The 25,686-nt window shown below is 41.8% G+C and overlaps 1 protein-coding gene across 1 annotated transcript; it reads right to left on the bottom strand.

Moving 5' to 3' along the window:
* Window positions 1-468: 468 nt before the first annotated feature.
* Window positions 469-21,294, bottom strand: xpo7 (exportin 7). The gene is made up of 28 exons (XM_026354695.1): window positions 21,218-21,294; window positions 14,448-14,594; window positions 13,764-13,857; window positions 12,727-12,893; window positions 12,578-12,643; window positions 12,384-12,488; window positions 11,858-12,023; window positions 11,242-11,315; window positions 11,032-11,151; window positions 10,803-10,949; window positions 10,493-10,665; window positions 9,606-9,799; window positions 9,333-9,438; window positions 8,726-8,861; window positions 7,323-7,396; window positions 6,606-6,686; window positions 6,171-6,234; window positions 5,958-6,066; window positions 5,642-5,748; window positions 5,275-5,363; window positions 5,046-5,153; window positions 4,866-4,948; window positions 4,554-4,768; window positions 4,018-4,156; window positions 3,773-3,930; window positions 3,475-3,573; window positions 3,264-3,391; window positions 469-2,858 (listed from the first exon to the last, which is right to left on the bottom strand). Exons 1-28 carry the CDS (start codon window positions 21,248-21,250, stop codon window positions 2,765-2,767), a joined length of 3,276 nt encoding a protein of 1,091 aa, XP_026210480.1. The 5' UTR covers window positions 21,251-21,294; the 3' UTR covers window positions 469-2,764.
* Window positions 21,295-25,686: the final 4,392 nt, after the last annotated feature.

Raw genomic sequence — 25,686 nt, forward strand, 5'->3', positions numbered from 1 at the left:
CTTTAAAGTGCAAAGGTCACATTTGGAAAGCCAAACGGGACAAAAATCACGAGATCCCACCTGTCAGAAACCCAAAATTGTAAAATTAGTCTCAGGTGACGGAGGTGGAAGAGTTTGTCCAGCTGAACTGAACAGAAACAGGAAGTGCTGTTAATCGAATGAAGTCCATTATAAAAAAAGATTCAAAGAGACCATATCGTGCTTAATTTGAGATTCTTAGTTACAAGGCCAAAGATTACCAGAGGTAATGTAACGTTACATCTACAACACAGACATTAACACACAGGCAGTGAAGACACAGCAGAAAATAAAGCTGCACAACCAACAGAGCAGGTCCTGTTGAATGACAGAGCATAATATGGCCTCTTTAAATCCACTGAATATGTCACCACAGCTGGATGGAAACAAACTACATGTAGGATCTGTTAACGTGAACCTGGACAAAATACAGAAAGAGAAGCAGCGATCTAAAAATCAATGAGGTTTATTTGCAGTCACAATGCTTACACTATATGTAGCAGACATCCAAACAACTCAAACAGCTACTCACTCTATGGACCCAACACATTCACATCAGGGACACAAACCAAAAATTAGGAACTCAATAAACATCCATGAGTGCTGACATGGTTAGAGATGAGCTAGTTGTCACAAACAGTTAGCAGCAACATCGTAGAGAGTAACACAAGTTGCTAATAGACTCCACTCCTGCTTCTCTTTGTACACTGTTCTGACCTCTACCAAGGTTCAATGCAAGATTCTTCAGATATTTAACCTGGATTCCTTCAACGGAGCTCTGACGGCCACGTGGTGACAACCGGGAACTACCGCAGTTTCCCTCTATTATTAAGAAGAAGATTTTGTCCGGTGGCACAGACCTCGGCTGTTGAAGCCTCCGCAGCACCATGAGACGCCACATACACACCAGGCAACAGAACCACTTCACACAAACACACACACAGACAACACCACACACACCCACAACCAAAAGGACTCCGCTGCAGGACCTAAAAGGACGGGATAGTCCCAAAACCTGGTCCGGGGGAATCCAGAGTGTCAACAAAATGGTGGAAACTGCATCCAGCCTACCAGAGGGGAAAATGTAGCTGTGACCATGTTGCTTACACATCGATCATCGCAGGGAAACAAGCGAGTGTGTGAACACGAGACCTACAGGACGCCGGGTCGCGTGTCGCTTTGATTAGAGGAGAAAGGCGAAGCCGGGTCAGACCAGACGGGACCCTGTGGAGGGAAATGACAGTTCATCTCCACCTTGTAACTGCGTCTCTTCAGGCTCTGGGTCGACACCACCCCCCCACACCCACCTCAGCTGCAGACATTCAGGAATGTGTCACTGAAATAAATAAATTCAAGACAAACAGTTGGAGCCTCCTGAAGATTTCCAAAAGCAACCAGTACTTTAATCCTTCACTCGCTGTCTCATCTTCTGTTCCGTTTATCTACTGGTGCAGCTGGTGTTAATCTGCCATCGGTTATTTTGACCCAATAAAAAACTGAACAATAGTTTTAAAAGAGAAAAATGACTCAAACACTGAAACACAGCTGAACTGGGTTTTAGGCTGAAATGACTTGTTGACTGATCGTATTAGAAAGAATTACTCAAAAAATGTTTCTTTAATTGCACTTTAATCATTGTTTAAGTGAGAATTCACACATTAGTTGTGTTTTGATTTTCAGTTTACTGATAGAAAACAAAGAAGCTAAAGTTACGGTAACTTATCTACTTTTAACTGAATCTCTGAATTAGTTTTTAATGTTGCACTTCATCTATAGTTGAACTGTATTAAAATATGGAAATCTTTCAGAGGCTCCCGCTTCTTATCCTGATCATTGTGTGGCCACAGAGTCAGACGAGACACAGTCATCAGGTTGAGATCCAGTAACTGTCCCTTTGACGGCCGCGGGGTACGTGGCTATTTACATCACTTCAACCAGAGACTGAGAAAAATGTACAACGTGGATGCTCTGAATCTCCCTTTCGGTTAGTGTGAACCTCTGCTTCTTTTCACGGTGGCAGCTCTGCAGCCCGAGTGCACCTGTGGTCACCTTCGGCCCCTCCTACCCCGTAACTCGCCCGTCGTCCCTCTCTCACCTCCAGCTCCTGTGGAAAGCTCGCTCCCCACACAGACAGACAGTTGCACTAACTCACTACACTGTAAAAAGCTCAATCACACGGTTTTTGTTTTGTTTTTCCTCAACTCACCCTTGTGTTTCAAATTCAGTCATTATAAACATTGTTCAAAATGTTACGAAAAAAAATGTACACTTGGTTTTTTGAGTGTTTTTCTATACAAGGCAGGCAGAAGCGGATTACTACGTTTACCGGCGTTCGTCCCCGTCCTCACCCCCACCCCCACCTCACCTCCTTTCACACCCGCAGCACCCTCTCCTTCCTCTGGGAGTGATTTCGAGTGCTTTAGCATGCGACCCCTCCGCTGTCGGGACGAGTCAGACCAACGCAGACTGGCTTTAAAATAGATCTGTATATATTTATATATGCTTATATCAAAAAGGAGGAGGAAGGGGGAGGTGGTGGTGGTGGTGGTGGTGGTGAGGTTAATCAGCAATCCCGTACGTCACGTATCGGGCCGAGGAGGTGATCCCCAGGCATCCGGGCCCAAGGGGGGAGGGAGGCGGAGGAGGCTGATGCAGAGAGGGGAGGGAGGCTGTGGAGGAGCGAGGGAGGGGTGAGGGGAGGGGTGAGCTCTGTCTGCGGCTGGGTAAGACTCTGCTGTGTGGAATGTCAGCTCATCATGTCGTTGCTGTTGACGCCGTAGGTTGAGTTCTTCATGCTGTCGTTGACTTCCCTCCTGAACACCGATAAGTTCTGAGTAAACCTGCACAGAGACGAGAGAGCGACAGGTGTCGACAGGTGAGACGGGTGGAAATTCAGGTTTGTTACTGTGGACAGGCTCCTGTTTTTCTGTTTATCAATGTCAGAGTGTGTTTGCTGTTTTTGAAGTTAAACTGTCTCTTTTTCTGTTTGACAGTAAATCCAACCAGCTGATCTCACAGCTGATGATTGAATGTTTTAATAGTAACGTCAGGTTTGATTTTAATCACTTCATGTGGATTTACTTTGATTTTTAACATAAGCATTAAATACTGGCCTCTCCTTCTGTAACATACTGCTGCAGTGTGATGAATGGGACACAGTGTAAAGCTCTAGATATCAAATGCTAGATAGCTGCACACCATTTATCACACATCTGATCTGTGTCTGCAGTGATAATGTGACCAACCTGTCCCGATTCTTTGTTAGTAGATTCCTCTCTATTCCCTCCATCAAGTTCTCGAAACATAAGTGCATGGCTTGCTGCTTCTCTGGGGGCTGGCTGTTGACGATGCTGTTCCTCAGGTCAGCGAAATACTGCAGGACGCCCAAACACACACGGAGTGAGTACACACACAAATGATGTTGTGAGATGAGATGTGTGTGTGCGTGACCTTTACCTTCTCGTTGAGCAGGATGAGGCCTAGCAGAGGTCGTGACATTGACCACTGGTTCCTGCAGTCCTCGAAGATGATGATGTTCAGAACTGTGGACAGCATCTGCAGAACAATCACAGGCTCAGTTTCACAGGTTCATCACCGAGTTTAATGTAAACATGGACTAATGCTGACTTATGTTTAGCTGCTGCACGAACTTCACAATAAAAGCATTTTAATATGAATCATGGATCAGGACATCACTACAAACTGCAGAGAGTAACCATGTCTCAGATAAAAACGTTCGAGCAGATCATCTTACCTGTTGGATCATCTCCGGGTGCTGCTGCATGATGTGTAGGAAGCGGTCGTCCGTTGCCATCGGAGTGGGACGCTTCTTTGTGGAGCGCGATAGCTGCTTGAACAGGTAGGTCACTATGTGGTCCAGACTGGAGCAGCAGCCCGTGCACACCATCGTATCTGATCAACAAACACACACAGATGTAATACACACAGAGTGACGTGCACTCTCTTTATGTAAAAAACACGTGAACTGTGAGTGTTTACCGAGCGCTGTGAGCCCTTCTGATATTGACGACAGGATGTACATGATGACGTGAGGCTCCAGACTGGCGATGAAGTTCATGTGGTCCTGTGTCAGCACTTCCAGCAGAGAGTAGAACGACTGGCTGAGCTTAGGATAGTCCTGCAGAGACAGGACGGGACCAAAGTCAGGGTTAGTTAGTGTGTCACAGATCCTGCACAACAGGACACTGAGAATGGAGCAAAACAAGTCAGTCTGTGTATGAGACGATGTTCTGAAGAGAAGTGTGAAATATGTGTAAAAATAGAGTCTCAAACAAAGATCACAGAGTTTATGGGCTCTGCTGAACGACACCGCTGGGATAGATCCAGAATCCAGAATTATGTTTGTGTTGATTTTTACAACTAAAGGTTTTGCACATGTTGTAGCTTATTTTACACTGTAGTAACAAATCTGGTAAATTTCTTTTCAGCATGTAGAAAATCTCTAAACTAGGACCGGTCAGCTCAGTTTGAGAAGTTCTCTGCCACTCAACCAACAGAAACCCAGCTGAACTCACCAGTAAGTCGCTGTGAGGGATGGACAGCAGTAGTTTGATGAAGGTCTGTAAGGCGTTGTCCAGAGCGTCGTCACCGTACAGACGGAAGACCCCGAAGTTGACGTAGTTTCCACTGAGCACCGCCTTCAGCATGGCGAAGCACACGCTGACCCCCTTCAGCTTCACTCCGTACACCTGGTCCTTCGGGACTTCTCCCAATGTCAGGATCCGGTTCCCTAAAGAGATCAAACGAATGAACGAACAGGTCAGAGCAGGAGAGGCAGGAAGTTAAGGTGGGGTGAGGATTCAGGGGGTTCATACTGGTCTACGTACCGTAGGTCGTGATCATCTTGCTGGTTTCTCTGAACAGCAGGATTCCGTTGGGAGACGACACATCGAACTGTAACCTCTGGGACCTGTGAATTAAAAATAAATGAATTATTAATGAAACATCACAGTCTGAAGTACGATCTTTCTTCTTAATTCTGAAATGTTCTATATAAGCTAGTTTACCTGTTGTGAACAAGCTCAGCCATTAGCTTAAGGACAGGTGTGGTGCATGCTGGGTCGTGGTACCAGAGCTCTATGGCCCGCTGTAAAATAGGCATGTAGGCTGGATATCTGAGGGTCTGGGTTAAAGGCAGTGTGATTAATATTAATTACATTTCACTTCAGTTTTCAGTTATTTCATACAGTGGAATGACTCTCAGGTCAGTTCTGCTAACGTCAGCTGCAAGGATACATCCAGTCGAAGAGCATCATGAAACTGGTCTTGGCGTTGAAGGCGAATGCGATGCCTCGCAGGTCTCTGACCAAACCCACCAAAGTCCTCTAAAGGACACCACAGAAGAAGAATATTGTTAGTCCAAAACACCTTCTCTTGACCAACCAGTGGCCAATTAACTTGCTTTAACACGTTTTTAAAAAACTGATCAATGTATTACTCCTGTGTAATAAAAATGATTCAGACAGCACATTTCAGACACGGCCACCTGTCAAATACGAATAGTGTGTGGAGCAGTGAGAAGATTTAAAATGTGTCAGTAATGATCTACAAACAGCAGGTGGTGTGGTGGCTATGTGCAGAAGGCTGTGAGCGCGTTTATCACCTTGGCTTCTTGCTCATTGAAGGTGTTTGTACTCAGCATCTGAGCCACAGCTTCAAACGCAGCCGTCAATGGCAGCATGAATTGTTCAAACTGGTCCTCATCCTCACCTACGAACACAGAGAACACAAAATATACCATCAGTGTGCACAGTACAGGCAACTATAACAAATGCACACATGAATAAATACTGCTGCTCTGGGAGTTTGGTCAAATCTAAAAAGACCTTAAATTATCATAAATAGGTTCCACAGTTGGTTGATTGTTCTTTTATTGATGTGTTCACAGGTGAAAATAAAAGGCACGTGTGTGTATTTACCCAGATCGACCATTAGCAGGCGTCCCAGTGCAGTGTAGAAGGTGGTTCGACATCTCATGTCGCTCAGATTTGACTGGTTGTTCACCCCCAGGAAGGAGAAGTGCTCACTCTGTCAGAGCAAAAATCACAGACTTTAATAAGAGCACGTTTCCATTTGCAGCATGCGCCTTCAATGATAATCATACCAACACGACGGGTACGTTGTGTACTCACCGTGTGGTTATTCAGCATGAACTGGACAGCACTGAGCTTCACCAGCTTTCTTACACTGCTGTACGTGCACAAACATGAAGTCAAGGAGAAAACGCACAGATCCAGGACTTGATTAAAAGCTACCCTGACTCTCCAAGCTGCAAACTCAGGTGGGGGGAAACTAAATGACCGAAGTTCTTGCACTTTGTGTTTTTATTGCCCCACATAAATTAAATTGTGTTTTGCATATTAAGTCACACTGTGCCATTAAAAATGAATGTAACAGTGATTTAAAAAAAAAAAGAAAAAGGACTGACCTCAGTTTACAATACAAACGCGTTCGATTCGTCCAGGAAAAGGACAAATACACACAAAAACTACTTCGACTATGTTTGCATGTCTGTACTCTGCATGAACACACATGTACATGCACACTGACACACTCCTGAAGGATATCCTAAGGAGAGGTCGTTCAGTAGCTGGAGCGTCTTGGAGGTGATTGGTTCACACTGGCCCCAGTACTTCAAGTTTGTGATGCTGAAAGAGAAAAGAATGTTTTCATGTGATCATTAATGTGAATTCATGACTTCGATACAGTTAGAAATGTGACTTATATGAATATGTAAAAGTTATAACTAGTATTACAATTACTTCAGTTAAACTCATCAGAAATTTAGAAGTGGAAAAAACAATCTTTAAATTGTTAAATCCAGAGTTTTATCATCATGTCACAGTCTTCATCAGCAGTTCCAAAGCTCAAAGTGCTGTGAGACGTGGCTACATTAAAATCTACTGACTTAGGTTTATTTTATAAAGTAATTAAAAAACGTTTCAGCTTATGTTCTGTCTTTTTTTTTTCTAAAACAAAAATATAAATAAATAAAAATAAATAAAGACCATTTAAAAAATGAAACTATTACTTTCCAACCAGCATTTAAAAACAGCTTCACAGGACAAATACAAAATATTTTTAAAAGAAAATGGATAAGGACAAATGTTTATGTTCATTTTACCACTGCAATGTTCCTTTTTCATTATTTATTTAACATTTTTAATTTAAATTCCAGTTGTACAATTATGCTGAGAATTTATTTTATTTTTAATTTATAGTTACTGTTCTTGTGATAAACACAAATATAAAATGTATACATATTATTATTATATTATACTCACATTTTCCCTATAAAGACGCTGAGTACCATCGTCTCGTCATTCAACCCAAGAACTTCTGATAGTCGCCGATAAAGCTGGAGTTTAAAAACACACACACACACACACACACACACACACACACACACACACACACAGATCTGTTAGCGTGAACAATAAACATCCAGACAAACTACAATATTCTACAATAATAATACATCAATGAGCTGTAAAGATACATCTGTTCATTTTATTTTTACTGAGACAGACACATCTACAGACACATGATGTGAGCGTCTGACACAGATTTATTCGTAAATGGACGTCACTGTCACTAGTATCAGTTTCAAACACTCTGCTGAAGGCAGATACCGTCAGTCACAGTAAAATAAATCAAAGATCTGTTGGGTTTTGACAAAACAGAGCTGAACTGTCTGTAACACAACTATCACATCAGAGTGAGGAGATAACAGATCTCCAGAAGATAAAGAGCTGGGAGCCTCAGTCTACATGAACTGACAGGAAACGGGGCCGTCCCACATCAGACTGACCACCCACCAGCTCCTCTAACACTGGTTACTGTGTCGACTGCAACACGAGCCCTTTTCACTCTGCCTGTTCAAGGTGGGACTATGGCTGTGGCTCTATATGAACTGTATGAACTCTGAATAGGAAGCGTGAGCCGAGTCTGTGGAAGAGGGACGAACACGCTTGGTTAAAAGCGATGTGACATTTGCCACTGGGGTCGTTTCTCCTGGAGACTCTGCCACGTACGATTGAGGAGAAACAGGGAGACTACGTTTGAATGGCGGCAGCTGAAGTGTTTGGTAGCATGGGAGCCTCCGAAAATGTCTGTTCTGACCACAGGCTTACCCTAACCCTAACACGTGACCTCTGCCAACTGCAACACTGCACTGTCTCCCTGTTTGTCCTTCATGACACACAGATCTGTGATCATTAACACACAACACATCCTAGAATTAAACTCCTTAAGTCTTATAAGGGAGGTAACATCAAACCAGATGTGCACACGTGGAGACAAACTACGGCTTCTACATTTCACACTTATCTGGGATGGTCACGTTTTGCAGTTTCTGCCCCGAACAAAGAAAACACACGGTCAGTCAGTATGAACCAGTCACCTCTAAGCTACCTCTACACATTTGTACAACATCAGTAGTGGCAGACTGAGACTGTGTGACTCTATAGAAATGTCTGCAGTCAGCATTAGCACACACCACAGGACAAAAGACCTGCTCACTGTCACCAACTTGGCCCCCAGTTAACAGCAGACATGCAGGATTACTGAGCTACTTCCGTAACGCCAGGGTTCACTGAACACAGCACTTACATGCTACAGACAGCTGCGCTTCGAAAGGAGCCGAAACAACAAAAGCACAATAGAAAAGTAGAAAAGTAGTTCTCACCTTTGATGATTTCTGCACCTGGTCACCGATGTAGATCTTTCTGAACTGTTCAAAGAAGCTGAGCATGGCGAGCTCCAGTCTCTCGTTTCCGGCCTGAGCTAGTCGAGAGTCGGTCAGATTCATCAGCTGGAGCACCCTGAGACGTAGGAGCAATAATGTTAACGGGTTTCAGACATCGAATACATGTAAGTCGCTTTGGATGAAAGCAGCTGACAAATGACTAAACAAATGAAATACACAGGTAACTCTGCTGGATTCCTCTCTTTCAGACATACACACAATTCTAAAGATAATTTTACACACAAGTTCTGATTTAATGGTTTCTATTATTTTCTACATTGCATGTTGATTTTGAAAACATCAGAACTATGGATTCTGTATTTATGTTTAATATTTTTCATGTTTCAGATTCCTTAAAATCCAAATCCAGCATCAGCTGTTTGGAGGAGACTATGTGAATCAGGCCTTCATGACTGAACTGCTGCAAAGAAACCAAGACTGAGATAGACGAGTAAGAAGAGAAACACAAAGAGTGGACATTGGACCAACTGGAAACTGGTACCTGGGTCTGATGGCAACACATGACATTTTAAATCTCTGCTCTTACCGACAGACTAACTCTCCATCCATAGCGTCCTGCTCGTCTGTACTTGCAAACGACACCCGTCCGCCGATCACTGCTCCGATTATGTAAACCAGCCACGTTAACCGACCTGCGCACAGAGACAAATGAGTAATTGGTGAATCTTTTAAAGTCCTAAATGGTATAGATGTTTATCTACTTATGGAACTAACACATTTTATAACAAGTAAAGTCCCAATCATTACAAAGACTCAGTAGTCAGGGTGTGTAACGTATTAATGTGTGTGCAGCACGTACCCTCCTGCACAGTGATGTCTACAGCACTCGAGTTGGTGGACTGCAGCAGCTCCTGGTAGGTCTGAGCTGCCTGGTCGAAGAGTTGGACGAGTAGAGCGCACGTCTTCTCATATTCACACCTCCCAATGGTGGATAACTGGTCAAGCTGCTGCTGAACGAGGCCGGCGTCATCTAGAGGGTCTTCTAAACCGTCTCTGTGGAGAAGATGTTTGAAAGACATGGTTCATTAAGAGTCATGTTTATTTGTCTTAATGCCTCCAGCTGTGTATATATGAAGGCCTGATACATTTCTTCCTCTCTGAGCACCATCAAAAACACATCAGTGATCCAAACTGTTGTGGGGGTGACATGTTTCTATATCACCATGAAACCCTCTGCACCACATTCACCTCATCCATCCTCTTGCCACTAATAGACACTATAGAACACACTGGGATTATTCCACCTCTGAAAATAGCAATAACAAATGCACCATTTTCTCTTTTGTGAGCTGCTGTTGTAAAAATTAAACAATAAGCCAGTTAAATACTTTTTAGTAACATAATACAATTTTTTAGTCGCTATAATCCAAAAGATGCAATCTTAAACTACATTTTCTACTGATTCTAAACTATCAGAGCAGACCATCACTGCTACAGAGAAAGACACAATTCCCCTTAAGACAGTGAATAAGGCTTATTTAAGGTTGCAGTGCAGCATGACCTCATAAAGCCAGACTGCCATACCTGAGCTACACTGTAGAGTGTGTAGTGAATAATGCAGTTATTCCTTTATAACAATCAGCATTAAACATATATTATATTATATAAAGTGCACAGAGACCCTGCAGAACTAGCAGCACAGCAACACACCATAACTAAGTACCATATAAGTCAGGCAGATCTTACCTGAGGATGACGTGGACCGACTCCAGCCGTGATGTGATGTAGGCCTTCGTGACCTCTGGAGTGTATGTCTCCAGCAGATGAGGTTCTGTGGCTTTAACATAGGGGACCGACGCTGCCAGACGCTGCCACAGACTCAGCAGGTAGTGAACACTGTTGGGGGCAAACTCCCAGTGCTGACAAGGGGGGAGGAGAGAAACAGATGTGGACTAAATCTTTCCATATCCATAATAAGTGTACATAGTATGATGTGGTTTAATAGAGCATAGTACAGCAGGGCAACATAACAAACATCATAACACTCAGAACCCACCTGCAGACTGGTTACGGTGAAGTTGGCTATGAGTCGAATAACTTCTGGGTAGTTTTCTACTTTGACCAGCTCCCCCAGCTGGTAGTTACTCTTCAGCCTCGCCAACAGACGACAGAACTCATGGTAGTTATTAGGATCCGGCAAACACTGCAACCCAAAACATTTCACAACCTCAGGCAACCAACTGACAAAAAACAGAGCGTGTGGGTGAAGCAGGTGAGTTACCCACCTGTGGATTCGCCAGTATCCTCTTAACTCCATCAACCAAATGTGAAAGAAACTTTGCTCGTTCTGCGTTGTTGAAGAGAGATCTCCTGACAGACGCAATCTGAACTAGACATGATAACACCTACACACACATACACACAAAACATTTTGTCTCATACAGGAGGCTTCACAGGTTATTCTGGATGTTTTATTGTGTTACTGCTTTACTCACCAACGGGGAGAGGGATGGAGGGATGGAATGATACAAATTGAAAAAGAGCTGCAGGGTGGAGGAATCAAGAAACGCTGCAGGAGAGAAATAAAGAAGCTGTCAGTTTCAGTCAGACACATGCTGATATTTAATCAAGTAACCTAATTCAGCCAAGCAGGGAGTTCACAAAAGAGGCTTTGACCAGTTGTTCGAAGGTTTTAACCCGGTTTTGTCTTGTTTCCATAAATACAGAGTCTTTAAACAAATGTTCAACATGGGGCTGTATCCTCTTGTAGTCCTTTACAGCTTTACTTCCTCCAGTGCTTAAACCTTCCTTCATGCTTTCAGTGTTCATACTTAATTCCACTCTCCGCAAATAACCTACAAACTGACAATTGTACTTTCTACTGAAACTCTGTGGTTTTTACACTCCAAAGGATTAGAAACGCTCTGTGTTGCTCTACTCTAAGTGTTGCACACTTCAACTGGCACCTTAAAGTGTTTCCATGCTTAACGTCAGCAGCTCCAATCCAATACCTCACATTAAGCACACGTTTACATTTACAACACATTTTACATTTGAAAACATTTAAAACAAAAACATGTTAAAACATGGGAGTAAATTCGCAGCAGCTACCTGATCTCCACGATGTGGGGATCTGTACGGTGCAGAGGTCGTCTGAAGACTCATCTGTGGAAGTTCCTATAAAGTCGTAGTTGAGGCAATTGTAGCTGAGTTTGAGCAGCTGCATCAGAAGACCGTGCTGAGACTCATCATTCAGGTTCAGGTTTTTCCCTGAAGCCTAAAAAAACAACGAAACAAAAAAGCCTCGCTCTTAGCGAACAGTGAGCAATCACATTTTATTTTTTACAATTTAGGTGATAAAAATATGTTCATAAGATATTTTCCTATTTGGAGCATTGGCTACATTTATTAAGACATTCTAGATTTTTGTAGTAGCAACTGAAGTAGATCAGAATGTGCTTTGTCACTAGTTTCAGTGATCATATGTAAATATGAGCTGTCGGACATAGAATCTGTTTCTATTTGTGTCTGTTTGTCACTTTGTAATGTAAATCTGCAGAAGAGATTGAAGATATCCTGTTAGTTACAACCACAGACTCTTGTAGTTTCATGTCCTCTCAGAAACAGATGTACCTACCTGCTTGAGAAGGTTGCAGGACAAAGTGAAAATATCAAAGAGGGAGGAATCTCTGAATGATGATGCTATCTTCCTATGTTTGGTCAGAGGATGTGTCGTGTCAGCCTTCAGAGGAGAGAAAAACAAAACAAAACTTCATTAACATGTTCAACACGACAAAAAAAATGAAGGTTAAAGAGAAGACAGAATCGTACCTGATTGATCTCATTCGTCAGCTGGGACAGAATGGTGACCCCTATGATGCAGTGTTCAACACTGTCCTGTAAACACATCAGTCACACAGCTTAGACACAGGCACAGTCATGCTGGTTTTGAACCAAACTGCGACCGACCACATGCTCACCTGCAGAAATCGCGTCACATCAGCAATGACGTTTCTGAAGACGTAGTCATCTTTCTGACAGTCGAACCAGCCAAGTTTGGTGATCCTGGCATAGAGCTGGATCAAAGCCTGGGTCACAAATGCTGCTAACTTCGGCCGCGTGGCCAAATAATTCAGCACATAGTTCCCTGTATGGTAGAAAAAATAAAATAAAATAAAAAAGCTTCATGACACTGGAACAGCGCATCTGAAAACCAGGCTCGTCTGGGTCCTTGTTAAACATAGTGGCAGATGATTTAAATCAGAGATGTATGTCCATCAATAAAAATCTCAACAATAACATGAGGTGTACATGTTGCTGTATGATCCAAAAATGAGAGGACAGACTTAGTGAATAACCGCTGATGTACATGAATCTTTCAGTGTAAAATCAAAACCATCAGATGCATGTAGAGCGATGAGGAGACATTAATCTTCCTCACATTAATATATGAAACAGGAATTTCACATTTACATCATTTGAGCTTTTTACTGCAGCTCCTTTCATCTTCTCTTCACACAATTAGTTCCACCCATCAACCAGCTGATTCACTCAGTAGAAAGTATTGGAAACAAGACTTAAGTGACTTTATTTAGGTCTCACTTAAAATTTATGCTAAGTTCTGACTAGTGTGATGATGGTGGATTAGAAATGGAAGGCTGCATTTGGGTCTGTGGCCTCTCTGCTGAACCTCTCCAGAACGTTTTAGGTTGAGAGAATCAGTTCATCATCCGATTCAGTAGATTAAAAAAAAAAAAGAACTGAAAATGAACAAAGGCCCTAAATAAAGAGGAAGATGTGTCATACTATATTAACACATGTGCATTTCAAATGGCTGAAATGAAATCAAACAGCACGTGTTCCTTGAGACAAAAGTAGTTTTGAGCTATGTTTTCACCTCAGATAAACTAATATTAGGAAATGTGTGTTCCTTCTCCAGCTGTGATTCAGATGCTTCTTACTGTCCAAAGTCAGCTGCCTGAAAGGAAACTGGTTTCAAGTGCTCGCAGATACTCACTTATGTCGATGCGTTGCTCGAGGGGTAGAGGGTTGCTGGTTCGAGAAACCAGTTTAGACAAACAGGTGGCCGCGAGCAGCTGAGAATATGATGACTGTGAAGATGCCAACACATAACAGGTTAGATGTGTGCAGATTAAAGACTCAGTATATACAATGAAAACAAATAAAACCGTCACATATATATTGACATCTCCTTTCACATTGAATGATTTATCATTTTATAAATATTTCTTATATTACACCGCTCTACATTACCATGACATACACATACATTCTAACTCTTGGCAGGGTTTTTCTACCAGCTCCATCTGAATCTTGTTTTGTAAAACCACACTTCCCAGTCTACAGACGTCTAAACTGGAAGTTAGCTCAAAGCGGAAACTCCAGCAGATGTGGCGTTTAGACTGTACAGTTTACCTAGTGTTTAGCTTCCATGGCTGTAAGAGTGGTACAGAATATTTAAACCACCTAAACTGTTAATAAAATGATTGTGTTTCACCAACTGTCCAGTGCCTAGTGATTACTTTAATCATCGGTTAACCTGTTGATCATTTCTTTAGTTAACCAGGTTATATAAATACCACTGGCAGTATGAAATGATTGTTTGCACTGACATAAGGAGCTTCTGTTTGTGCATCACCAAACGGGCAAACCTCAGCAGTGACTAGCTGAGACTACTCACATTGCCTCTCTCCAGCAGGAGCTGACATTTGCTGAGACAGTCGGGGCTGTTGGTGAACTCCACCAGAGCTTTCTCTGCCTGGTGTCGGACGGCGGTGTCGGTAGTCTCGTACAGCTGCTTACACAGGATCTCCAGCTGGGCAAGGCCCTAGATAAAGACAGAAACATGGAAGACACAGGGCTTATCAGTCGACAACAGGCAAGTCTCACACGCTGAAAACTTTTTTACAACATGGAACAAACTCACCAAGCACATCATGTTGTTAATGCAAAAACAAATAGACACATAATCACTTTACCCACAGCTTAAAAATATAGTCTTGGTGTAGATTCTGTGTGGTAACTTCATTTAACAAACCACACCCTAGCGCAGTTAATTAAATCATTATACTGGTTTATGATAAAAATATTTTGATAGTAAATCATTTAGACAAAATATATTTAATGCTCCTCTGAACATTTGGGGTTTGGAACTATTGGTTGGACACTTGAAAACATCACCTTGTACTTCTGTGGAAACACCTTTAGATCAATCATTAGCATTAATATGCTAATGATTGATTAAAGCTTGCTCAAATGGGATTGTTGGGTTTTCTCTATAATTTTTTTGTATAAATATTTTCTGTAAGGTCTTAAACCATACACTGTAAAGTGCCTTGAGATAACTTCTGTTGTAAATTGGCGCTATACAAATAAAACTGAATTGAATTGAATTGAAATTAATATCAGGGCTGATCCACACATATTTTAATAGATCAGCTATAACAAAGCAGCATTAGCAGCATCTACAGCATTATGAGTATAATATATATTTTAACAGTTTAATTATTAGTAGTTAATTGATTAATCACTGACTATCTAATCTATATCTGTAACATCACTAAACATTCAGAGTGTTTTCTCTGACAGTGACACATCTTCTAATGTCATGGTTCTGGTGGAACTGTGAAGTAACTGTACACAACATGAACCATCATGTGTGTAAAAATGTGACCAGCACAGAATTGGTCACCAGCCGAGCAAGCTTAAAATCACCCCATTCTGATCAATGGGTGCATCTTTAGCGTCTAGAGTAATAGTGTATTGGACTAGAGCTTCCTAAACCTCACCTACACTTTGCTTTGGACTTGAAGCCTGTCTTCTGTGTAGAGATGGTAGTGGCATCTCTGGGAGTACATATTTAAAATCAACATTTGTGCAAATAAAAGAACCAGATCAGACTGTGTAGATACAGATACTCAACATCAAGAGACTCAACCTGGACTCTGATCTAATAAACCGTGATCGGGCCATCCATAGCTTTAGGAAAATGTCACTGGCACTTGTAATCACTTTGATAAATTACAGTACAGATATTAATCTAAAAAATAAACTGCAGACTAATTGATGATATGCAGAATCATGAGAGCAACCCTAGTTTTTAAAAGTAAACTGCAGCAGACGTTTTAGAGTGGCAGGCGTTCACTCCCATACATTTAATGATATCAAGCTTTATTAATGTGGCAGGAAACATGCTGAGTCATGCACAGTCACAGTGAGATGTCATTTACTGATATTAAAATTCCAAATGTTGGGGCCTGCAGGTTAAAGATCAAGATTCGGTGAATGGAGGAGGAGGGGGTTCTTATCTGGTCAGCATACATTTTGCTTTGGTGATGCATTCACTGGTTGAATTGGTGTATGAGGAGTTTGTGCTACAGTGTGTTTATAGGGAGAACAAGTGATGGAGGTGAGGAGCAGTGTTATCTGCAGCAGGTATGACACTGTAAAATTCTGCTGGACTCAGATAAGAGCTCTGCACCAAACCCTGGCTGCACATGTGCTATTTGCTGCACCAGATGAAGCCAAACTCTGAATACTTCCAGCACTAAGTTTATAAATTGCACTGATAATTTTGCATCAGACCAAGTAATAAAACATCAACAAGCACACTTGGAGTCGTGGCTGATAGTAAAGGTGGGTGGTGGTGTGAAAGTCCGGCAGTATGACAGTGTAGTTTAACTTTAATTATAGCAGACTGTGGATTAAGAGTAATAAAAATATTGAGTTTTGTAAATACATTTTAAATGTTTTCCCTCCACTGAAGTGTATAACTGCTCATATATACATGTTAAATGAAAACCACTGTTGACATACATATTTAAAGTTTTTTGGGACTGTAGTGAGTGTAGTGAGCTGTTGAGTGCGTTTTCATCCAAATGTGGTAAAAAGTTTAACATAAATCAGTTAAACAAAATGCAAATTAGCATGAATTTCTTATTTGTCTAGATAAACAGTTCATGGCTCTAATTTTCTTTCTTTGGTCTCAGCACCAGTATTAAATACTACATTAACATTTATTTCATGACATTTATTTGTGTAAAAGGAAATGTACCAACTTAAAAAATTTCCCAACTTAAATTACCAGAGACACTGGCTTCATTTTAGAACTGAGCTGGTTTGTGAACTCTAAATGTCATTAAACCAATATTATTTTTGGTTTAATTTTGACATGACTGTTAATGGTGCCAGATGAAGCAAACTCAGCTAATACTGAGAAAGAAATGTAGTCTCTAAGATTTCTAATGTAGTCTCTTTAAGTAAGAATCCATTAAGTCATATTTCAAGTCTCATTTTAACTAGACAGTAGAAACTAATTTAAAGACGTCTTCATCAATAGAACTTTCTAAAATGAGGGACCCCCCTCCTCCTCAAGATTAAGATTTTGTTCAAATTCTGTAAAGTGACTCAGACAAACGCCCATCATGGTTTGTGGCAGGGATAAGGCTGAAAACACCAAACCAGAAGAGATGTTGGAAAAACACTGAGCCTCAGATCCACTGCTCACATCATTTTCAGTTTCTGGGAAATTGTTTGTGACCCGCTCTTGAGACGACGTCTGCCAGTCAACAGACGGGTTTTGGGTTCTATTTTAAATCAAACCACCTCTATTTTTGAACGTGTGCAGCCTGAGAGTAGACAGATGTTTCTGAGTTTCTAGCTGTTAATTACTGATTCTAATTCACATCCACATGTGCAGTTTTATGTGGATTCAGCATTTCTCATACAGGTGATTCACCAGTGAAGAAGTGGACATTTATTGTAGATATTGTAAATAACATTCACTGGTCAACGTGCGAGAGGCCATGCAGTGATGTCCATTATAGGATCGTGTCTGTTTTAATACAGCACCGTCTGATTTGTCCAGACGTTCTGAATCTATTGATATTATACGGTGTAGATGATGATATATTCTTATATTATGTTGAGGAGCACTGTTCTGACAGTGTCACACATTGGTGAACTGCTACCCATCATCTGTCATGTTACTGACCTGTTGCTAATTAGTTCTTCCTTGTTAGTACCACCTACTTTTCCAGCTTTCTGTTGCCTTCATCCCAACTTTTGTGAGACGTGTTGCTGCCATTATTTATAAAATTACCTTATTGACATTTTTGGTCACAGCTTTACAAATCTAGAAACGTTGCTTAAGCAGCACATAGGGTCTCTCGTTTTTGTAACGGACATGTTACAAACAGTGCAGAGCGAAGCCTACAGGAACACATGGGTTAAGAGAGAAGTACAACAACCGTATACCTACAACTGAGGTACAAGTGGGAACATGTGTTTCAGTTTTTAATCTGTTTGACCACGAAGTCATTGGTAAAAAACGTTTAAAGAACACACAGCTATGGTTACATCTTGTAATTGTAGCTCTATGAATACAGACATAATAGTAAGTTACTTTCAAGTTTTAAATTAAGAAACTGAATTTAAAAAAAGAAAAGACCCCGCTGAACTATGACCTGTGCTCTGCTATCATACTTTTCTTTCAGATTAATCCAATTAACACCTCGAATCACTTGAAATAAATCAATGTATGTAAAAACAGTATGTGACCTGAATGGTACAGGAGATGGAGACTGTTGAAAGCAAACAACTCAACTTGTCATATGTGAAATTGAAATAAAAAACCTTTCTGTTTTAACTGGTATCCATGCTCAATAAGCTGGTCTGACAACTTCTCAGGAATTTCATTCGTTAGGTTGCAAATGAGCACGAGGTTTGCTCACCTTGCTCACACATGCTTTACCACTTTCAGTTTCATCAGTCTCCAGAGATTTGACAGACAGCATTATTATTATTATTATTATTATTATTATTATTATTGCTATTAATGGCAAAATACATGTATTAAACCTCTTTTGCAGAACTACTGTATGAGGGAGGCTTCATGAACAAGTAAACAAGAACTAAATATTTTAGAAATGTTATGGGAATTCACTAATCTGAATAGAACTCATATTTAGCCCAGTGACTCTGAGATTATACAGAACCAAACCAAAGCAATAAAACGTGAGACCATCTTCCTCTTTACAAAAAAACAGTCAAGACTACAGCTACGTCTCATCATCAATTAGTCTGTTGATACATCATCTACATCAATAAGAAAAGTTGTTAAATGTCAGACTCAGCGATAATTGAGCGATTCTGCCCTAAAAACTGTCCAAAACCCAAAGATATTTAGTTTGCTTATTCTAATAACTGTCATTTCTGCTTAGGAAGTGCCTTTAAGTGATTTATCAGTGATCAAAACTGATAACCAGCTTATTAAGTGACTTATTGTTGAAGTCCCACAAACAAAAGTGTGCCTGGATCATTTTTGTGGGAAACTAGAGTTTTTGAGCATTTCGTTTGCAAAATTACAATAATGTCAACAATGAATGTAAAACATTAGGGATGTAAACTGGTGATCAAGTTTTCTGGCACAGATCAGAGGCCTTTAATATCAGATATTTGTTGATACAAATTCCAATCTGAACTTTTATTGTAGTAAATAACAATTCAATGCTTCTAACACGTTGAAATAGCAGCTGCAGCCAAATTAATGTGACACACTTTATTTCTCTTGGCCGAAACACTGAGGCTCCTAATGCACATCTATAATCTTTATAAACTTAAATTATTGATAAGATATGAATAAAAGTGTGACTGAAGAATGTGACTCCTGAGTATAATGTGACACAATCCTCTAGAGAGAGAAGAGGTCTCACTCCAATATATTTTTTACAACATCCAGCCCTGTTGCCGACCCATTTTCTGGGTTCTTTTTAGTAAAATAGCATCATCTCTCTCTGGCTGGTGCACGAGCTCATCATAATTAAGAAATAGAGTCATAAATATCTTTTCTACAGTTGAAACCAGTACTCAGAAACTATTTTTATAATAAATGAATCATCTTCTGAACATCATATGAGACACTGGAGCAGATGTGCAGAGTTAATGATTTTCTTTCACAGTAAAATGAATATGTTTGGGTTGTTTGAGTTTAGGTAAGACGAGTTATCCAAAGTTGTTTTCTTGTGCTACCAAGTTAATATATCGTACTTTGTACAGACCAAACTATTATTAAAATTGAAAATCTGAGAAATAAAGAGTATATATGTAGAGCGAGTAAGGCAAATTATACAGTTCCTTTATTTAAGTACTGATATCACACTGTGAAAATACCTGTAATTAAAACCTGAATTAAAAGTATGAAGTATAATCTGGACGCTCCATCGTTACTGCAGCTTCGAAGTGTTGAACACATGAATCAATGATTATTATCCAGTAATATCATTTCCATTAACGGTACCTCATGGAGCTGATACCTTTGCACTTGTACTGATTATATCTATTTGAACGCACTGAGACACTGATGCATGTGCTCTGGTGTGTAGTACTATGATGAAGCTGTTTGGATCAGTTCCAGACAAACTGGAAGTGATGCAGCTCCTCTGTGCTGTTTCTGTGAATGATAACTTCTGACTACTGTCAAGTAGTTATAGGTCCTTGTTAGGATAGGAAGGAGAAAAGTGTAAATAAATGCAGAGTTAAACTTCAACCAGAGCAGCCTCCCCTCTCCTCTCCTCTCCTCTCCTCTCCTCTCCGTGTGGCAGCTCTTCCCAAACATGTGTCCGAGCAGCTAGCTTCAGCATGCTAGCTAAACAAAACAGCGCTAGCCGGTTACGCACATAAACAACACCGGTGTAAAATCTGCGGCGGCTTTAATTCAGTGTTCACAGTCTCCGACATGCTGCTAGCAGCCGGGAAACATGAGCCTGGTTTACGGATAAACAGTTCCACAAACACGAATCATGTTTTCAAACGGGCTCGGGCGGGAGAAGTTGACGTCTGAGTGATGCTAACGTTAGCCTAGCCTAGCTTGCTAAAGGGTCGGTTAGCTTTAGCACAACAGTGCAACAACCAAAGCTGAGACATGAGGTGACCAGCGTCCAGCTCCAGGTCTCAGTCCGGGTTCATCAGGTGAGAGATGTTCACACGGAGCTTCACACCGGCGCCAAGCTGACAGTTAACCCGTTCCTGTTAGCATGACAGCTATCAGTCCGCGGCAGCCTGTCCGTGTTTTATTGTTTACTCCCCCGATAAAAAGCTCCGGGGCTCCGGCGGTGACGTGCGTTCAACCAGCACGAACAAAGACAAACCCGCAGGCTGCAACACACATGTCCGCTGCTTTTAGTTTTTGTTTTCCAGCCTGAAATCCCTCCTCCTGCTAACACAAGCTAACTGTGCATCCAAGCAGCCCGAGCAATGACAGCAGGCCACAAGTCAACACAGGCGGCCACATCCTTTCTTTTACCGCCGGACAGCAACAACACGGCCGCCTCCTGCAAGCAGCGGCCGCACACAGCCTCCGTGCCCGGAACACGGCATCCGAATCCGCGCTCAGGCTCATTTACACGCTCCGGGATAAACTATCGGTTACAAAAACATGAAACCTCTGCTTACCTGCACATGATCCGCCATTTTTCTCCATTTCATGCACCTCTCACTCCCCCGCTTATGGGTAAGGAGAGCGGCAGCAGCGCCCCTGCTGGCAGCTCCCGGGAGAAGCTGCAGACAAACACAACAGCACCTCCACACAGGATCACACTGGATCTCTCAGGATCACACTGGATATCCTCTGGATCACACAGGATCTCCTCAGGATCACACTGGATCTCCTCAGGATCACACTGGATCTCCTCAGGATCACACAGGATCTCCTCTGGATCACACAGGATCTCTCAGGATCTCCTCTGGACCACACAGGATCTCCTCTGGATCTCACTGGATCTTACTGGATCTCTCAGGATCACACAGGAGCTCCTCATGATCACACAGGAGCTCACAGGATCTCACAGCATCTCACTGGATCTCACAGGAGCTCACAGGATCTCCTCAGGATCACACTGTGTTTGTTAAATATGAATCTGCACTTCAGTGAAACTTTACTCAAACACGTCTGAGCAGATTTATTGAAGCTGATCCCAGTCTGATCAACTGGAAACCAGATAGTTCCACCTTTTTTTGTTAAGGTGAGGTTCTCTTCTAAATGTCTTAGCGTTTCTTTTACAGGGACCTCCTGACCAGTAGAACCACAATCTGACTGGTCTGAGGCCAACAAGCAGCTCCACTCGGGCCGTCGGGGTTCAGGTCCTCGCTCACCGCACCACGGGTCGGCAGAGATTAAATCCTGCTGGTTCAGGGGTTAGAACTGGATCATAAGTAATGGAATGATGAATCCATTCATTTAATGATATTTGACTGAAAAGACTTTTCTCACACAAAGTTTATTTTCCTTTAAAACTACTTAAGATACTAAAAATTAAGAGGAATGATTTCCTGCATGTTCTTCTCTCTGCTGTGGACTGTGACACAGGTAACAAGTGTTTCTTTGTCACCTCTAAATGAACTGTGACTGGTTTGTGCAACAGGAGGCTGCTCAGCTTGATCACGTATCGTTGTTGTTGTTCCTAATTCTTTCCATCAATCCTTGATCTGTTATCAGTCATATAAAGAAATGTTTCACTGAAGTTGGAGAAGAAACAGCAAACTGGTCTGAGAGTGACTTTGTGTAACTGGAATATATAAAGAAACAACACACAAATACTACTACTAGTTGTAGTAATAATAATAATTATCAACATAAACTCTTTGCCATGTGAAGTGGATGGAAGGGAACATAGGACAGGTTCTCTATTTGCATGCAGCAGTTCATCAAACATCATTGCAGCCCCGACATATCCAAATGTACATCTCCCGTAATTAACAGAAGGCAGAGGTTGTTAAAAGGTCACCGTGCATCAGAGAAGCCGACTCACGTCCATCTCTGTCGGTGTCGTTACGTGTGTTGCAGCCAGAGGGCGACGCATCGTTTGTGCAGCGTGTTTCTAGTTCCGGCAGAGAAGAACCTGGAAGATCTCATTCAAACAAAACGTGTTCGAGCAGAGACACCGAAACAACCTGTAGATGCTCGTTGTCCACCTCAACACGTGTTTTGCTTCTGTCAGATCGTAAAACTTCACATTAAACTCAAACGAACCAGTTTGAGGAGAAAGTGAGTGTTTGTGATCCGTGGTGCGTTCCAGTGAGCTCGGAAAAACTGATGCCACGGACACATGGAGCCTCTGTTTGAAGACAGACAGAAGCTCTCTGTTCAAAACGGGGGGAGAGAAGTGGTGCCCGAAGTTATTTAAGACTAATAGAAGTAGTTAAAGTATGAAAAGTAAAGATGCTCTTTATGCAGAATGTCATCAGTGTATATTATTATTATATAATTCATACATCCATGGTAACCACAGAGACCATGCAAAACCCCTTTTATGTTTTAAATGATTATTGTCATTTGAATGAATCCTATTTTCTGAATTCTAAGCTTGTGAAGTAGCAGCAGCGTGGTTTTACAGTATGTGTCTGTGGCCACTGGAGGACAGCAAACACTCAAGGATCTAAAACTCTTTTTCACTTATTATGAAGCTGAATCACAAAAACACAGATGGTGCTGATGCAGAACGCTTCTGTCTCTTCAGTTTTTTAGTGTCTCCCGTCAGCTCGGTGTGTTTGTGGACATTTCTGTTTCGTGTCTGTGTGACGTTTTTTTGCACCTTTGCTGTTTGCTTTGTCGTCATTTTGTGTCTTTGCAGTTGCTCATTTTAGTTTAAGTCTGCAAACATCCATCAGCCCAACCGAATAGGTCTCAGGTTTCTTTCTGAAATCCTGTCGAGGTTTCGGCCATTAACACCAGATTCACACATTCTGACAGCCATGAAAAGAGGTTTGTCCTTGAGAAAAAGATTAGTGAAGGTCAGCTGTGTAGAGAAGCTTCAGTTGATGTGATCTGTCACGGGGTAAAAAGCTCTGTTTATCTGCCCTTTTCTCAGCAGCTGTAGAAAAGCAGTAAAGTGGTCCACTCAGAGCTGACCTTTTGTTGATGCCTTCCTGCTGTAGCTGCATTTAGCATTTCATCATCAGAACAAGTCTCTGCTCTGCTCTCGTTAATGTTGGCAGAGCTCTTTCTGTTCTTTGATGTCTGACTCCTGGGTCTCACTGGAAATACGAAACTCCGATTTAACAAAGTGCTTCACACGCACATACATAAATACTACTCAACTACTCAAGTGCCCAGAATGTAAACTCCTCATTTTAGTAATTTATGGGATGAATCTGCTGCTGAGGTTTCTGTCAGGTCAGTAAACGCGGAGCGGTCAACTCATCAACACCCTCGTGCAGGTCCCTGGGAGTCCAAAGCAAAGTTTCCTAACTCTCCACGCTCAGCAGCCGCAGAGAAATATTCAAAAGCAGCAGAAGAAAGAAATATTCTACAACTTCCTCTGTGTGTGTGTGTGTGTGTGTGTGTGTGACATGAAACTGAAACATTTCCTCTCAAACTTTGCTTTCAGCGTCTTCTCCCTGACTGAGCTCATTAGTGCATTGATTTAAAAAACGATTTTAATAATTGATCAGCTCTGTCACCCTTCATTAACTGACTATGTCTTTGGGCTGTTTGATTGATCAGTGAGGAAGACAACCATTAGTTGGAGCCCTCGAGCAGCACATACCTGTATCAAATGTATACATGTACACAGGCACATAATCATGCAAAGAAAAAAACATGGACATGCCTAACAATGTGTTTGTTTCTTCCTCAAGGGGGCAGTATATGACCAGGTACACCAGCACCCTGCATGTTAAATAGCTGTGAACAATGAAAACACCACCACTCCCATGTACCTACACACACACACACACACACACACACACACACCAACCACTTCATAAACCTGAAGCTAATGCGTTTGTGTTTCTGTCACATTTCTCCTTCAGCCACAAATGCATGTTTATCACTTTGTGTGCAGGTGTGTGTGTGCGTGTTCATGCCCACACACCTGCTGGGTAATTTATTAAAGAAAAGAGTCTCTCTGCAGGACGCTGTTTGCCCGAGAGAGACGACCGAGAGCAGGAGGAAGCACAGACACGTGCGTTTCGAGATGAAAGTCTTGTGCTTTCTGTTTGGTGAGATGAGGCAGAGAAGCAGCAGAAATAAAAAGGGGAAAATAAAGACAAGATGAAAGAGGGAGGAGAACGAGCATTTAGAGTGTGGAATAAGAAAGAGGAAGGTTATTAATAAAACCAAACGGTGTGGCTGTCTGAGAGAAAATGAAGTGTAAATAGAAGAGGGAAATGGAAGTAGAAGAGGTTAAGACAAGGAGAGCGACACACAAGATGAAATCATAAGCAGAAGGAGAGGACGGGGAAGAGGCTTTGAGAGCTGGGGCCACAGGTGGCCCCTCTTCACTCCATCAGGTAGAGGAGATTGTAGTCCACAGGGAGAGGTGGATTGATGGGTGGATGAGAGATTGAGATGAAGCAAACAAAAGGAAATTAGCTGCTTCAAACATGTCCCTCACCGCTAATGTCCCCTTCTGTCCCCTTTGTGCCCGTCAACTTCACTGTCTCCTCCTCCTCTGACTCTCAGCAGCTTTAAGCCTTCTGTCTGTCTTATGGTTGAATCATGTGGGAGTTCTGGCAGAACAGCATGTTTACATGTTAGAAGCACTGATGAGAGGAGGTCGTCCGGGTGGATGGTGGACGTATAAAGAGACCACTGGAGAGACAAGAGACTGTAACACACCACTCTGTGGGTCTCTTGTATTAAACTATGTCCATGGCTGTTTATGTTGGAGCACTTTTGATTAATGTTAGCAGAAGACAGTAGTTCCAGTTAAATGTCCATTAACTTAACTTATCTTGTCTTTTTCATATATACAGTATAATATTTAACTTTTATGATCTTTGTGATTTGTCTCTGCTCACCCGGTGTTGAGCATACGATGACTCTGCATCAGGCTTCCACCTGCTCTATTCACCAGCAGCCAGTCTGTACACAGACAGCACAGCATGTACTGAATGTGGGTGTTCACATTGTTACAGGACCG

This window comes from Anabas testudineus, chromosome 12 (assembly GCF_900324465.2).
Source record: "Anabas testudineus chromosome 12, fAnaTes1.2, whole genome shotgun sequence".
NCBI lineage: Eukaryota > Metazoa > Chordata > Actinopteri > Anabantiformes > Anabantidae > Anabas > Anabas testudineus.